Genomic DNA, 15,154 nt, shown 5'->3' with positions numbered 1-15,154 from the left:
TACCCTTCCCATAACCCTGGGCTGCAGAGGGAAAAACCTCCTGGCTGTGAAGGACTGCATGCACACACACACACAAACAAACAAAACACACACACACAAACAAACAAAACACACACACAAAATTATGGTCCATTTAAAAACCATGGCCCTATTATTATATGTCCCATGAATTCCAGGTCATTCTCATTAGTCTAATGAGAATTATAATTGGAGAAAACAAGCATCCATTACATGTTTGTACTCACACTGTGCACTGTGTGTATCTACTCTATGTGTACTTCTATCTTTCTGGGGACCAATTTATGTTGTAGACCTAGAGTCTAAGGACATTTTTGTAAAGTGAGGATATTTTTTCTGGCCCTCAATTCTTAAAGAGCAGTTTTTGCGGGTTACAATTTAGTTTAGGTTATGAATTATGTCAATCCTCACAAGTATAGAAGTGTGTGTGTGTGTGTGTGTATACCTGTCGGTCTGGTAGACCTCCATGTTGCTGTTGAGCTCCTCCAGCTCCTCTTTGAGCAGCTGCAGGTTGGAGTTGACGAAGCTGAGCTCCAGAGCCACCGTCTCCTTCACCTTGTTGTTGGTTGTTGCTCTGCAGAAATTAACACACACACACACACACACACACACACACACACACACACACATCAGATCTCATGCTTCATTTACACCAACAAATTACAGCCTATAACAGACTTGCATTTCCAATGTGACCGGAGAAAAGGAGAGTTATTGTGACTGTACTTTGTTGCCATTGAGCAGAAGAAAGTTAAGTCACCAACATCACAGACACTCTAGCTAACCTTCATTCGTTCCATAATTAAATTTCCTTACATTAGGCCAGACATTTTTCAAACTGAGCTTTGAGAGATTTGCTGCTTTCTTCTCTATCATTAGAAATGTAATATCGTTGGGGTTTGGACAAAACAAAACATTTGAGGATGTCAACTTCTGCTCTGGGAACTTGTGAAACATTTTTTTAGACAAATTGATTAATCAATTAATTGAAAAAGAGAATTCACAGACCCCTGGATAATAACATAACCAGTAGTTGCAGCCCTAGAGCTTAACAAATTATACAGTATATGATGCATGTTTTTCTAGAATTCGTGACATTAGCATGTATGTATCAAAAAACATTTCAGTTTGGGTGCTTCTTAAAGTATACTTTAATTGAATAAATAACATTGCAATTCCTGCACAAACCTGTCCAGCTCTTTCACTTTAAAAACAGATATATTGTATAGAGGTCGACCGATGTGGTTTTTCTCTGGCCGATGTCGATGCCGATCTTTAGAAATCAGGGTCAGCCGATGGGCGATTAATGCTGCCGATTTATTTTGACCGATATTTGGCTGATATGTGCTTGTTTTTAAACCTCTATTTGAAAGATAAAATGTAACACTAATATACACAGAATTTCTCAACAAAAACATTTATTGAACACTTCACCAATCTACACTGTATAGGCTACTTCGATTAAAAATGTATAATGTAAAAACATACTAGCCTATATTGTATAATGTATGAAAAATATATTAAATAAACGAAACAGGTGAGAAGAAAATAAACTTTGTCAAATAAACCTTTCAATGAAAAAATAAAGTTTAGTGCACTTATCAGCATTTAGGCCTATTAAACTTCTGAGAATACAAATCTGCTTCACAGAAAGTGATCAATTAATCTCAACACTATTTCCTCCTAACTCCTGTTGAATCACATAAGACTAGGGCTCTCTAAAGTCAATTCTTGTTCACCTTGTTTGTTAGATCATTGTTCATTAGTTGAAGTGTTTTATCTGTGTTTTGGGGATCCTACTGTTAGCCTACATGTCCTGTTGATTTCCAGATTTCTGTCATTCAAACAACTCTTAGTTGTAATTTAAAACTCATCCAGCCAATTTAATAAAATTAAGGGTTTTATTCGTGCTCGAGTCCATAGATGCAGTTAATGGATACAGGCACGGAGGACTGAAGACTCTGTTAGCAACGATTAGCTCCGTAGCGGTTAGCTCTGTTAGCGGTTAGCTCCAGTTAGCTCCGTTATAGGAGTGGATGAGACTGCCACGGACAGGGGTAACAACCAGACTCTGATAAATGACATTCGGGGAGCTTCCACAGCGGTGTGGCCGCGGTGTTTTGTTCGGTTTTATTAGTACAGTTAATCCCAAGGAAAGAGCACCAGCAACATGCTACTGCTAACGGTTGCGTCTGAACCTGAAGTGACTGTGCGAGACACACTGCGCAAGAATTCACGAGGGGAGGGGCTAGAGGCAGCTGGTCTGGGCGCACTGTAAAAAATGTCGCCTATTCATGTTTTTAACACTAGGCTGCCCGCAGATGCTGTCGGTACACGATCCGTTCTGCACATGCGCAAGACAATACTGTTTTACCGAGGATAGGACCTGCACGATCTGTTCCACGCTAGCCTATGGCTAGCCTCCACCGGGAAGCTAACGTTAAGCTAACAAACAGCTAATTTGGCTAACCGCTAGCTGACAGCTAGATTCAGTCTAAAATAACGTTAACTCAAACGTAATGGGAAAAGCAGGCTACAGCTAAATTAAGACTTCACAGTAATAACAATAAAGACAAGTATTGAGTGATTACATGCTGTCTCAGCTAGCAGTTAGCCGAATTAGCTGTTAGCTAAACTAACGTTAGCTTGGCTGTCGACCGGAAACGTGGAACAGATCGTGCAGTGTCGTAAATCCTCGTACAACCGCGCATGCGCGAACATTTTGCGCATGTGCAGAACGGATCGTGCAGGCAGAACGGATCGTGTACCGACAGATGCGCCTGCTTATTAATCGGCTTGATATTGGCCGATGCAGATTATGTAAAAAAATGCCAAAAATCGGCCGATTAATCGGTTGACCTCTAATATTGTACTGTATAGTATTGTATTTATTCAGTAGTGTATTGTGAATTTTATTAATTTTCTATATACATTACTTGACTTTTTCTTTTTTTCCTTTTACTATGTCTATTGTTATACACAAAAATACCAAAGCAAACTCCTTGTATGTACCTACAGTACTTGTCAATAAACCTGACTGTTATGCATCTCCTTTCTTCTTCATCTGTTTGCCACCTGTTGCTCATTTTACAGATCCCTGCCATTTGAGAATGAAAAACACTGAGGTCTGAAATTTACAAAAATACAAAACAAATCTGACATTTTTAGAGAATGGCTTAACTTACTCATGCAAAGACACATTAGCCATTACTCCGTGGTTGCTTTGTCACACTTAGCTTAGCATCAGAATTAACATAATTTACCTCGAAAAACTGCCGTGCAGGCGTAAATCTGCATTCATGAACGTAACATAACTGCCCGTAAACACACTGAGCAATGGAGTTAAATTTATGCAACTATCTCATCTCTCTACCCTCTCCTCCATCACCCTCTGTTCATTCACTTCAAGACCCTCCACTCCTTTTTCACAGGAAGGGGGGGAGGGGGGGGGGGGGGTCTTAGTGCTGAGTAAAACCAGCTCACACTGCTGGGGGGTCTGAGGTCAACAACACACAATGTTCCTGGAAGTCTGAGGCATCACTGGGTTGCCATGGTAGCTAATAATACACACTTGTCCAGGAAACCCCCCTAATTATGCAACCCTTCAATTCTACTTGCACAATTATATGACAAGACGGAGTTGTGTGTGTCTAATGCACAAAGAGGACCAGATTACAATACCATCAGTGATTAACAGGCTTGCAAAACAGCACTGAATTAACAAGATAACTGATATTTTGCACATGAATGCATCATTCTGGAAGACTTTTCAATAAATCTACACTTACACAGAGGAGAAGAAATAATGAACGCAGATAAAGAGACACAAGGTTTTTAGTCGGGCAGCTTAAATACAATCTACATATTGGAAACACTGATAGACGGTGTTCCAGGTAAAAGATATATAAAAAGGTCTCTGTGCTGAATCATCAGAACGTGTGGTTATGTTTTGGGCAAACAGGTTGCAAGAGCTGAAGATGAAAATACACTTATCCAACATCTCACAAAGTCTTTGCTTTTCACCAAAATGCCAGACCTGTCAAGCTTACTGTCAACTCTTTTTTCTTCTCAACTGACATGAAGAAGGTGAGTAGACAATATAATCTGGGGACAAACTATTTCTTCGTTGATGGCAGAACACACACATAGTAAACTAAATTCCCTCTAATTAAAGTAAGACCCTTTTTGATTGTACATTTTTTTAAAGATTATTTTTTGGGCATTTTCGGCCTTTATTTTTGACAGGAAAGATGAAGACGTGAAAGGGGAGAGAGAGGGGGAATGACATGCAGCAAAGGGCCGCAGGTCGGAGTCGAACCCGGGCCCGCTGCGTCGAGGAGTAAACCCCTATAGATGGGCACCCGCTCTACCAACTGAGCTATCTGGGCGCCCATTGATTGTAAATTTAAGTCAAACCTGTTTGTTTTTTAATGTATTCAGTGTGTCGTGGCAATCTGACCACAAAAAAAAAAGCCACTGGAGGGAATTTGAAACCATTTCTCACACACACACACACACACACACACACACACACACACACACACACACACACACACACACACACACACACACACACACACATACACACACACACACACACACGTCACATGTCTAAATTGGCAGCAACACAGTGTATATATCATTGATGTTAAATCACTGATAACATCAATCACACTTGTTTATTCTCAGGTGCTGTTACCCCACTGCTTACACTAAACAATGTCTTGGTTTAAATTCACAAAGGTGTGAACAGTATTTTCTCTATTCTTCCATTTATTTAGGGGGTTTGACTCTGCTGATCAACGCAGACGCTCACATCAGTTTCCAAAGAACACTTGCAGCCAAGACAAGACTTGAAAAAGAACAAAATGGAGGGGTGGTGCATTTTTGGACAGGACTAGTTTCTTGTAGGAAAAAGACAGAACTTTTTTTCTAAAACAGGTCCTTTTAAAACTGAACCAAAACGTATTAATATTATCAAATAGATTTTTTTGAATTTAATTGATTTTAAAAGGCTACACATGTATGTACAGTAAACATAATTGGACATGATAAATTGTACAGACCTCACAGTAACTTATGATCCTTACTGTATATTTTTGGCAATGTGCCTTTTTAGATTTGCACTCTTTCCTAATTTGTACTGCAACTGGTGCCCAACAATTTCCCTCGGGATTAATCAAATGCTGTTATTTTAGGAGGCAGATGTTCCTAAAACAGTGTATTGGATACAAATGTTTGCTATCGTTTCCTTTCTTAATGACAATCACTGACCTGTGGAGAATCTGAGAGATGTGATTCTTTATCACGTGACCAAACTCGGCTCAAACACACATTTCACCTTTGAGCTTCTGTGAATAATGTTAATCTGTCCAGTTAGACCACTTTGCCTTCACCTCTCTCTTCATCAGCGCGCGCACACACACACACACACACACACACACACACACACACACACACACACACACACACACACACCTATATCTAGGATCAAGCCAAGGGCAATCTGATTAGTCAGCTTTAAATGGGCTGCCAAATATCCCCTTCACACACACCCACTTGCACGCACACCACACTGCAGCTTTTAAGGGGAGAAAAGAACTCTCTTACTCTGACTGTATGAACTGACTGAAAGACGTGAAGTATCAGAGAAGCTGAAAACAAGTTTTTTCAGTAACTTATATTTATAACCAAACTAACTGAGAGAAAGACCTAAACAAGTAACTGTCCCTCAGCTCAAACGAACAACATGACGTCTACATCAGCCAATCACGTGATGATTTACAACCCCTCTTTCATCTGTAATTAGCACCCCCCCACCCCACCCTCACAATCACATCCCACCCACCAGCACTCATACCACGACCCAGTTCCACATCAGTGTCAGAGTGAGGGAAGTGAAAGCGAGACATTTTGTGTGTGTGGACTATTCCAGTTGACCGGAAAGGGGGAGGACAGAAAAAAGAAAAGGTCTGACAGTGCCAGACAAATAAGTGGGGGGATGAGCTTGCCGGGGCTCCGTTGGGAATCTCTGCATGAGAACAGGACAAAAAGCCGGCTGATTACAGGCCGGCAGGCTGTGTGTGTTGGGGGGGGGGGGGGCTTTTTGTCTCCGTGACCCATCGTGCCAATAGAAAGGGCAGGAGCGCTTGTTTTATTTCCACTAAACTGAGTCATCACCTTTTAGAATAACAGCCGGAATCCAGTCAAAAATGGAGTTGGGGAGAAAGAGTAACTACCTGTTAAAGAAATACTTCAATCTGCCTGTTAGTGCTGATACAATAAGTTGATTAATCAATCAACAGAAAATGAATTCATTTATTAACTAAATTACATTTTTAAGTCATTTATCAATCAAAACAAAAGACACATATTCATGTTATGAGGATGTGAGGATGTACTACTTTTCTCTGTTTTACATACAGCAGGGTTGCAACTAACGATTATTTTCATTTAACTATATTCTCGATTAAAGCAACACAAAAGCACATTTCCCGCTTCGGTCCCCTACAGGTTGGAAGCGGAATTGTCCATTACAGCTGTTTGCCAGATCGGGTAGCGGATCTGTAGTTCGAATGAGACATAATGAGACCTTACGACAGCGGTAATGGACAATTCTGCTTCCAACCTGTAGGGGGACCTACTTTTATTGCTTGATCGTGAAATGTCAGAAATTGGGAAGAAAACAAGACAGCCAGAGACAATGTCTTCACATTACTCGTCTAACCAACACTACATTCAGCTTACTTTAACACGAGACAAAGAAAAGTGGTAAATCTTCACATTTAAACAGCTAAAACAAAGTCATCTTTGGGTGTTTTGCTTTGAAAAATGACAATAAATGGATTATCAAAAAAGTAGATTTTCTGTCGATTGACTAATCAATGAATCAACGACTCATTTCAGCTCTAATTAAATATACTTCAGTGTTTTCCCTAGCTTAATGGATGACTTAGGTTGTTTTAGCTCTCTGTGGTCATTTGGTGTCTCTGTAGTCTGTTTCTGTCCCTTTACACATCATTTTGGACCGTTGTAATTCCCATATCTGTGTCTAAGATGTTGGAAAAGCTAGAGCAGCTAATAAATAAATAGCACGCAAAAAGCTTAAAGACAAAACTTACTAAAGAAGTCCAACTACATTAGATCTGAAAGAAAGTCTTTTAGTGACATTCATTTGACTTCGGTGGTGCCCAAAACGGCTCGGTTGCTGCACCTAAACCTTATAATGGCAGGGAAAACCCTGTACTTGTTGACTAAATATCTTAAGATTTTGGACCACTTGTCAGGCAAAAGACCTAATTTGAGGACGTCACCTTGGTCTCCTGTATGTAGACTAAACACTAATGGAAATTATTATAAGTGGTAGCCCTGCTAGCTATCATCCATAGATCCCTGAAAAAAAGATCTTTGTCAAACTTAATTGGTTGCAGCCAAACAAGTCCGGAGATAATAATGAGAGGCGCCCTTGGTTGTCTTTTAATTAAAGACACTGTTGTTTTGTGCGTTGATCTTATTAGATTCTGACACGGCACCACTAAGGCGGATGAAAGTTGCTCCTTGCTTTAATTAAGTGGCTCCTCCTCCTTCTACTCCCTCTACTCCCAAGCTGAATCTTTATGAGTAAAGGAGTGTTTGCAGAGAGTTTTGCACAGCGGACTAATTATGCTGTGAAGGTTCTTCAAAACTACCACAACAAAAGTGTAGACCGAATATATGTGCATATGTTAAAGGTATAATTTCAAGCTCTGTAGTGATCTACCTCCAAATGGAAAACAAAAGTGCAGAGCCTGAGAAACAGTCAGAGGGAGAAAGCGAAGGGCCCGAGACACGGAGAGAAGCTGGAGGGGGATAAGGATGACGCTAATGTTCTCAGAGAGAATACTTTGATGTTCTGCCACCGTTTCTTTTTTTCATTTCCCTCATTTCTCCACCGATAAAACTCTAGTGTGCTGTGTGAATGACAGCAAACTGCTTCAAAACACAAAAAAAAACTATTATGTTCTAGTTTCTTCTCTCCTCTGTTGACAGTTAACTGAATATCTTTGAGTTGTGGACAAAACAAGACATTTGAGGACGTTGTCGTGGGCTTTGGGAAACACTGATCTACACTCTTCATACGTTTTCGAACATTTAACAGACCAAACCCCTAATAGATAACTGGAGAAAATAATCGACAGATTAATCTACAATGAAAATAATTGTTCATTTCAGCCCTAATTCATATTCAACTATCGTTTTGTAAGAGTACAAAAAAACTCTTAGTAGAAAAATGTGAGAGGAGCCACAAACATGGTTAAAGAAGTAGAGAAGACACACAAGCAGACAGACACAGTGAACACAACAGAGCCATAAACTAGGTGGTGCTGGTGTGTGTGTGTGTGTGTGTGTGTGTGTGTGTGTGTGTGTGTGTGTGTGTGTGTGTGTGTGTGTGTGTGTGTGTGTGTGTGTGTTTTGGAGGGGAGTGATCTCTGACCTTTTCCCATCACAGGACACCACCACAAACGTGACCGAGCCAACAAGCTAACAAAGAACCACCAACGCAGAGGAGACCTGCATTAGGTTTCATTGTCGTAAACTGGCTCAGTGATCCACATTATGTTCAACGTGTCCAATGCAGGAAAAGTCCCTCAACAGATGAAACCGCGGCCGGGCAACGTTCAAGTTTTCCCGCCTAACTTTGACCTCACCTGAACAGGTTTTCTGCTCCGGCTCTCATGCGCATCTCCTTGTTGATCTGCTGGTTGATGCGAGCTCGCCGGTGCTGCAGCTTACTGCGCTGAGTCTGGGCGAAAGGATCACATCCCTGCGGAGAAAATTAAGAAAAAGAGGAGCCAAATAAGTGATGAACTGATGAATTCATGAATGATTCATTACAGCAGAAAGTTTGACTATTTTAAGCGTTGAAAAAGAAGAGTGTTTCTAGGTAAGAAATCAAAAAAGACAAATCTCTCACGGTGGACTACATTCAGCACAAATTCTAAATTTTAAAACAAACAGCCTGGACAGAAAGCTAAACTAAAACTGGACTTTTTGCTCTGAAGTAAGCCTCTCTACATCAGAGCAAAAACTCCAGCATGCTAGAGATGATGGGTGTGTCAAAGGGTGTGTCAGAAATGAGGGCGCTCAGGAGAGGAGAGCGTTGTGGATGCTAAACATTATACCCAGCGTGGTACAGCAGGCTTAGAACCAGGGGCGATTCTAGGATCAGACCTTTAGGGGGGCTCAGCCCCTGATGAGAATGTGACACGGACACAGTGCCTGTTAACCCCCCCCCCCCGCTAAATCAGTAATTTCATTAGCCGATAATCTCTGAGCTAGCTACTGAACGTCAGTTTTTTGACAATATTAACACTATGATGGAACTAAACCTGACACTTTATAAATCACAGTAATAACAACCCAATTTGATACAATGTTCTAAAATTCAGAAATTTTAGTTGCTTACGTTTCAATTTGGGTTCTAATCTGCGCCATGAAATGACCAACTTCTTCTCTTTCTCTGGGGACTACCAACGTTAAACTTCACAACCGTCTCCTGCTCTCCCTCTGACAGATTAGATAGATACTCAGCCAAAGGCGAGAGTCTGGCACAACCACCTCCGATTGGCCGACACTATGTTTCTGTTAACCCTTTCCTTGACTGGGTTACAGGTGCGTAGCATCGACGACAGACACACAGGATATTAAACCTGTTTCAAGCCCTTTGAACCTGGAATTGTTTGTCCTCTGTCACTAACAGACAAGTTCGCAAACTCTAATTTGAAGCACAAAAAATTTATTTTAAAAAAAGTGTTTTATTATTATGATTTTTAGGGGGGCTGAGATGAAATTTAGGGCTTGAGCCCCCCTAAAAAAGGGTCTAAAATCGCAGTTGCTTAGAACCTTCGCCCCGGAAGGATAATATGTTTAAAAAGGATCTGGTGATGTGATTTATGGCCTCTTAAATCCTTTGCCAACAACACCAGAACAGCTGATTGTTAAATGTCTGCTGAGTAAATTAGCAATCCATCACACAATGCACCACTGTTTCACACTTAAACTGTAAACAGATGTACAGTAACATGACAGATGGAGCAGCTGTACATACTAAAATACTCCCTTTCCTCCTCCTTGTGGCTCCTTGCATCCCCTTCTCTATCCCTGTCGCCGCCAACAGTACATATACGGACGCTCCTTACTCTCTTACACTCTTTCCCCCTTTATCTCTCTTGTTCCCTCTCACCCAGTTAAAGTGTTTGTTTAGCATGCGCACAACAAGTAATCCTCGGAGTGCCTGCGTGGATTAGGATTCTGGCCGAGCTCCCACCTCTGCTCAACCATCGGGAGGGCAGGAGAATGGGGGTTACTCAACATTGGTGCAGATAAAGTCTAAAAAGCCCGTGTCAAAAAACTTTCCATTTCCAGGTGATTTTCATCAAGCACACATGTTTTTCAGCAACTACAATTACACTTGTATGCTGCTTGCTACAATCACAGCCTTTTACACACTCAAGCAGCAGAAGGTGAGGTGCCTTGCTTAAGGGCACCATGTCTGTAATCATTCCTTATCTCCAGCCATGTTTTCCCCATTCAAACCAGGGATTCAAACCAGAAACACTCTTACTGCCTGATATACTGTATACTGGGGCTGGGGTATCGCCAATGATTCACCGAATCGATTCGACTTCACAAGGTCCCGATTCGATTACGTTTCCGATTCGATTCATTATAAATTAGATTAGGGAAATTTCAGTTAAAATACCAATTTTGCTTGGATAAAAGAGATTCTCAGAGAACTTATGCTGTAAATTGTACAAGAAAGAAGCAACTCTCAAATGTTGTAGTGCACCAGGTTAGTGTTTACATTAGGAATGGACAACCCCAAAAGTTTTTTTTGAAGTACTTTATCCATGGTGAAAAGGCATATGTGAAAAGATGGATTTCTAGATTTTATTAATTATATTAGATCACTCAAACAAAGGAGAATCTAATTATTTTAACCCAGCCCTACTGTATACTATATTATACATGATATGATATCAGTGTCAGTACAAATGCAAACCTGTGCAAAACAGGTTTCACTTTTCAAACACACCCAGAGGATCTTACGATAACTAAAAGGGTCAGCTCACAGGAATAACTAAATACATTTTTTTCTACCTAGGCAGAGATTATGGAAGGAAATAAGAGACATAGTCCTAAGTCTTTGAACTTTACAGCCACTGAATACTAAATATTGAAATATTTTACTTTGAAAACCATGTATCTGAATTTATTTGTTCTAAAGATACTTTAAGTTTTATCTGGTAAAGTTTTGAGATCTCTTCCTCTGCAGTTTCTGCTGCCTCCTCAATGCAAAAGAGGTGATTGAAATTACATTTATGATGCTCATTTCATGGTAAAATGGCATTAAACTTCCATCTTTTTTGCAACTAATGTAATCTACAGACTTCACTGTCAGCATTTTCTACTGATGAAACAGTCTGTATGACAACAGTTAACACTGAGGTTTGTAGATTATCCATAGCAGGGGTCACCAACCTTTTTGAAACTGGGAGTTACTTCATGGGTACTGAGTCATACGAAGGGCTACCAGTTTGATACTCTTCTGAAATAACAAATTTGCTCAGTTTGCCTTTAGTTATATATGATTATTAATGATTAATGATACTCATCTATGTGAAGACACTGATCACGTTAATGATTTCTCACAATAATTATCAACAATTACTTAACAAGGTGGGAAACAGATAATATCAATATTCAATTTTCATTTTTAGAACAGGCCTGAGGGCTACTCATGTGGTCCTTGGGGGCTACCTGGTGGCCCCGGGCACCGTGTTGGTGACCCCTGATCCAGAGGAACCAGGCAATTGTTTCTTGAAAGACACTTTGCTGTGGTGTTTCTCAAATGTTACTTTTCATTCCTTTGAACTCCACAGTCGAAATTAGACTCAACTCCACTGTAATGAGATGATGGCAGATGTTTCAGAGGCTGGTATCTCAAAACTCAGGCAAACGCAGCTGATATGATCAGCATAATGAGATAATAGAGGTAGGTGAGAAAAATGTGGGTGAAGTGGTTTTTAAGACCAATACAATACATTCTGAAGGTAACCAAATCAACCAAATACCGTCAGGGTAAAGCTCATATTTCAGGGTTAGGGGTCATGTTTTTCATTTGAAAGGCTGCTAACATAATTATCTGTCTATGATGATAACAAAAGAAGGAGGACCTACAGACTACAGTATGGTAACGGGAGTTATCTTGTACATAAAGTCCAGAGTCTGCAGTTACTTTACTCTTGATTTAATGGATCCACCTACTAGGCTACTTATGGGGGATATCCAGACCCTTACCAGACACTTTCCTCATGTTTACACATGCAGCAAGAGTGTGTGTGTGTGTGTGTGTGTGTGTGTGTGTGTGTGTGTGTGTGTGTGTGTGTGTGTGTGTGTGTGTCTCACCTTTCGGATGCTCCCACTGTGGCTGCCCTCTGCGGGTAACGTTGAGGGCATTTCGTCGTCCGAGGTACCGTCTGACAGGGACATCTCCAACTCTCTGTGAAGAGTAATGTCAATATTATTTTACTCAAAAGTGTAGCGAACTATTTAAACACACTTGCCGTACATCGCCCTACCTTTTAAACACAAATATTTAAGGACAAGTGAATACACAGGTTTAACGCCAATAATATTGAACTAAAAAACGGTTAGGTTTGAGCTAACGTTAACGAGTCGTGGTTTCACCACTTGCCTTGTCGCAGGTTCCTCCATCGTGAGGCAAAGACAAATGCGGCCGAAAAGTCCCTACATTTCTCCCAGCGTTGTATTACTCCAAGTAAACACAAAGGTTCAATGTTCAGTCAACCGTAGAGTGAAATAAACAACTTTTTACTCCTCAAAACAACCCAGCTTCAACTCATTACATTATGCTAGCACCTCCTCCGCTTGCTTTTTTCTTACTTGTCTGCAGCTGCAAGAGCTTATTCTCCTAGGCGGGCCGCGAATGTAGAAGCTAGCCAATCACGGTGCAGCCTGTAAGAACGACAGTAGATGAAGCAAATCAGAGTGGGGATAAGGACCGAACGACGGCCTGATCTGACCAATCACAAGTCACTCCAAGCGTCTCTCTCTACTCCGCGGGCCGTTGCTACGGCAACGTCAGGGCTGTGGCTTGTGTGTGGGCTCCAAAAAGATTGTAGAAGCTCCACCTCCTCCACATGAATTTAAATGATTATAACCTCATTTTTACTTCATTTTGGTGGTGATTTTTTTGTTCCCTCACAATACGTCTTTCGTTCCCCTAAATCTATAGGAAGAGTTAGTGTGTTGGTCCAGTCCACATTGCCAGTTTAGGTAAACGCTCTTCAGATGTTGTGACACTTTACATTATGCATTTATTGCTCAGAACCCCTTTAACATTAGGCTGTATGAAGTAACCTGTTATGTTAATCATTTCTTTTTATTCCAACACCCTTTGCACAAGGCACCATTGCACTATTGTTTTGTTTACAAATGTCATTGTTGGTTTATATTTTTATATTTATAAAAAGCTAAATATTTATGTTTAGCTTTGTTGTCATAATTTTTAGCTGTATGTCTATTCCTGTAGGCTACATTGAGAGCAAAGGAAAAAACAGGGTCAAATTCCTTGTGTACACGTACGCATACTTTATGGCCAATTAAACGGATTCTGATCTAAAAACTGTGGGTAGGTTCAATATGAAAAGCAGCTCCATTTATTTCCAAAATAAGGTTACAGTGATCTGTTTCTTAAATTAATGATCTCAAATGGTGCATATATTTGCACAATAACATCCAGTCCAAACCAGTATTGCTCTTATGTAAACTAAGCCCCACTTCCTAAGTAGGCCTCGTATCACTTTCTCAGTTGTCTACAGACAAAACTGCCATTTTATTACTGACACACATTGTGATAAAAAAAAAAAATGTTATCTGCCTATAAATCTGTCTGTACACAGCACACACTGTCAGATCATTTGCTGGATGATGGCTGCTTGAATTTGTTTTGTGCTTGGATGGAAAAGGACCTTCTGGCTTCTCTTTAAGGCCATCAATAAAAGCCTCCATAAATTGTGTGTCTGACTCCTGGACAGCCCAAAATCTCACATATCTTTTTCAGTTCAATCCTCAGTGTCCAGCTGGATGATTATCATCATTCTTGCCCGTTTCCTTCCTTACAACAGCACCATTTTCTCAGCAAGTTTTACCAAACCTACACGGCATTCTTGTCTACTAATTCATCCTGATCCAATTTATTTTTACTTCCATCCGTTTGGACAAAACTAGATTGTTTCAGGGTGGTATGGACATAATGAAATGACCTGACCTCATTCAGTCTCTGTACATTGTTGCTGTCTGACAAAGGTTGCTGCTCATTCTCATTGCTTCCCAATTTGTCTGGCCACAAATGGCAGGTTCTCTTGTCCTTACACATTTTGCTTTTGAATACCAAGTTGCTCTCTGCAGGTATTCTGTTGTTTGGCCACTTGAGGGCACTTTTACCCTTTCAATATCACATTGTATTTCTATGTTTAAACACTGGTATCATTTTAACCACACTAAACATATTTGGAATTTCACAATTCCTATGAAAGATGGTAAAACATTTGGAGCGTTATTGGGTATAAGGTATTAATTGAAATACTAATAATGAGGGCTGGTTGACAAATTATCATACACTAAACTGCAGCATAAATAAAAATAACTTTACTCATGACTCATGCCTCCTCCTGTTAAAGGACAAATCCAGGTGCAAAATGAACCTAGGGGTCGACGAGTCTACCGTTTTCTGGGATATCTTTTCATGCTAATCGAATGTGACCAGTTTCATCGCAAACCGCTAATTAGCTTATAACACTAGTCGTCGGGGCACGGCTAAAGTAAAAAGAAATCGCTATTTCTATACCACTTACAAGGCTCAAAATAGCACCACACTTCCACGGTAGCATAATGAGGGTCCCTACATGTAAACCGAAGCATTGTAAGTGTACAGACAGCTTATTTAAAAGATAGTTTAGAAAGACAGTACCGTTCACGTACAGGCGGGCGCCATCTTGGGAAAACAGTCACGACCAGTCGAACGACATACGCTGTGCTTGAGCTATGTTACTGGTTACACAGCATTCGTCTT

The 15,154-nt window shown here is 40.5% G+C and overlaps 1 protein-coding gene across 2 annotated transcripts in view; it reads right to left on the bottom strand.

Annotated features, from left to right (window-relative positions):
• rhpn1 (rhophilin, Rho GTPase binding protein 1) overlaps positions 1-12,979 on the bottom strand; it is a 30,225-nt gene extending 17,246 nt beyond the window's left edge. For both annotated transcript variants that reach the window (XM_031282374.2, XM_031282375.2), the window contains exons 1-4: positions 12,755-12,979; positions 12,466-12,559; positions 8,706-8,821; positions 464-592 (exon numbers count right to left, since the gene is read on the bottom strand). In XM_031282374.2, the coding sequence (XP_031138234.1) occupies positions 464-592; positions 8,706-8,821; positions 12,466-12,559; positions 12,755-12,774 (359 nt within the window). In that variant the 5' untranslated portion in view covers positions 12,775-12,979. The remainder of the gene's footprint in view (positions 1-463; positions 593-8,705; positions 8,822-12,465; positions 12,560-12,754) is intronic.
• Between the last annotated feature and the right edge of the window lie 2,175 nt (positions 12,980-15,154).

This window comes from Sander lucioperca, chromosome 11 (genome assembly GCF_008315115.2).
Source record: "Sander lucioperca isolate FBNREF2018 chromosome 11, SLUC_FBN_1.2, whole genome shotgun sequence".
Classification (NCBI taxonomy): Eukaryota; Metazoa; Chordata; class Actinopteri; order Perciformes; family Percidae; genus Sander; species Sander lucioperca.
Note: the sequence above shows the minus strand (reverse complement) of the source record. Positions and strands in the feature narration are given on the sequence as shown.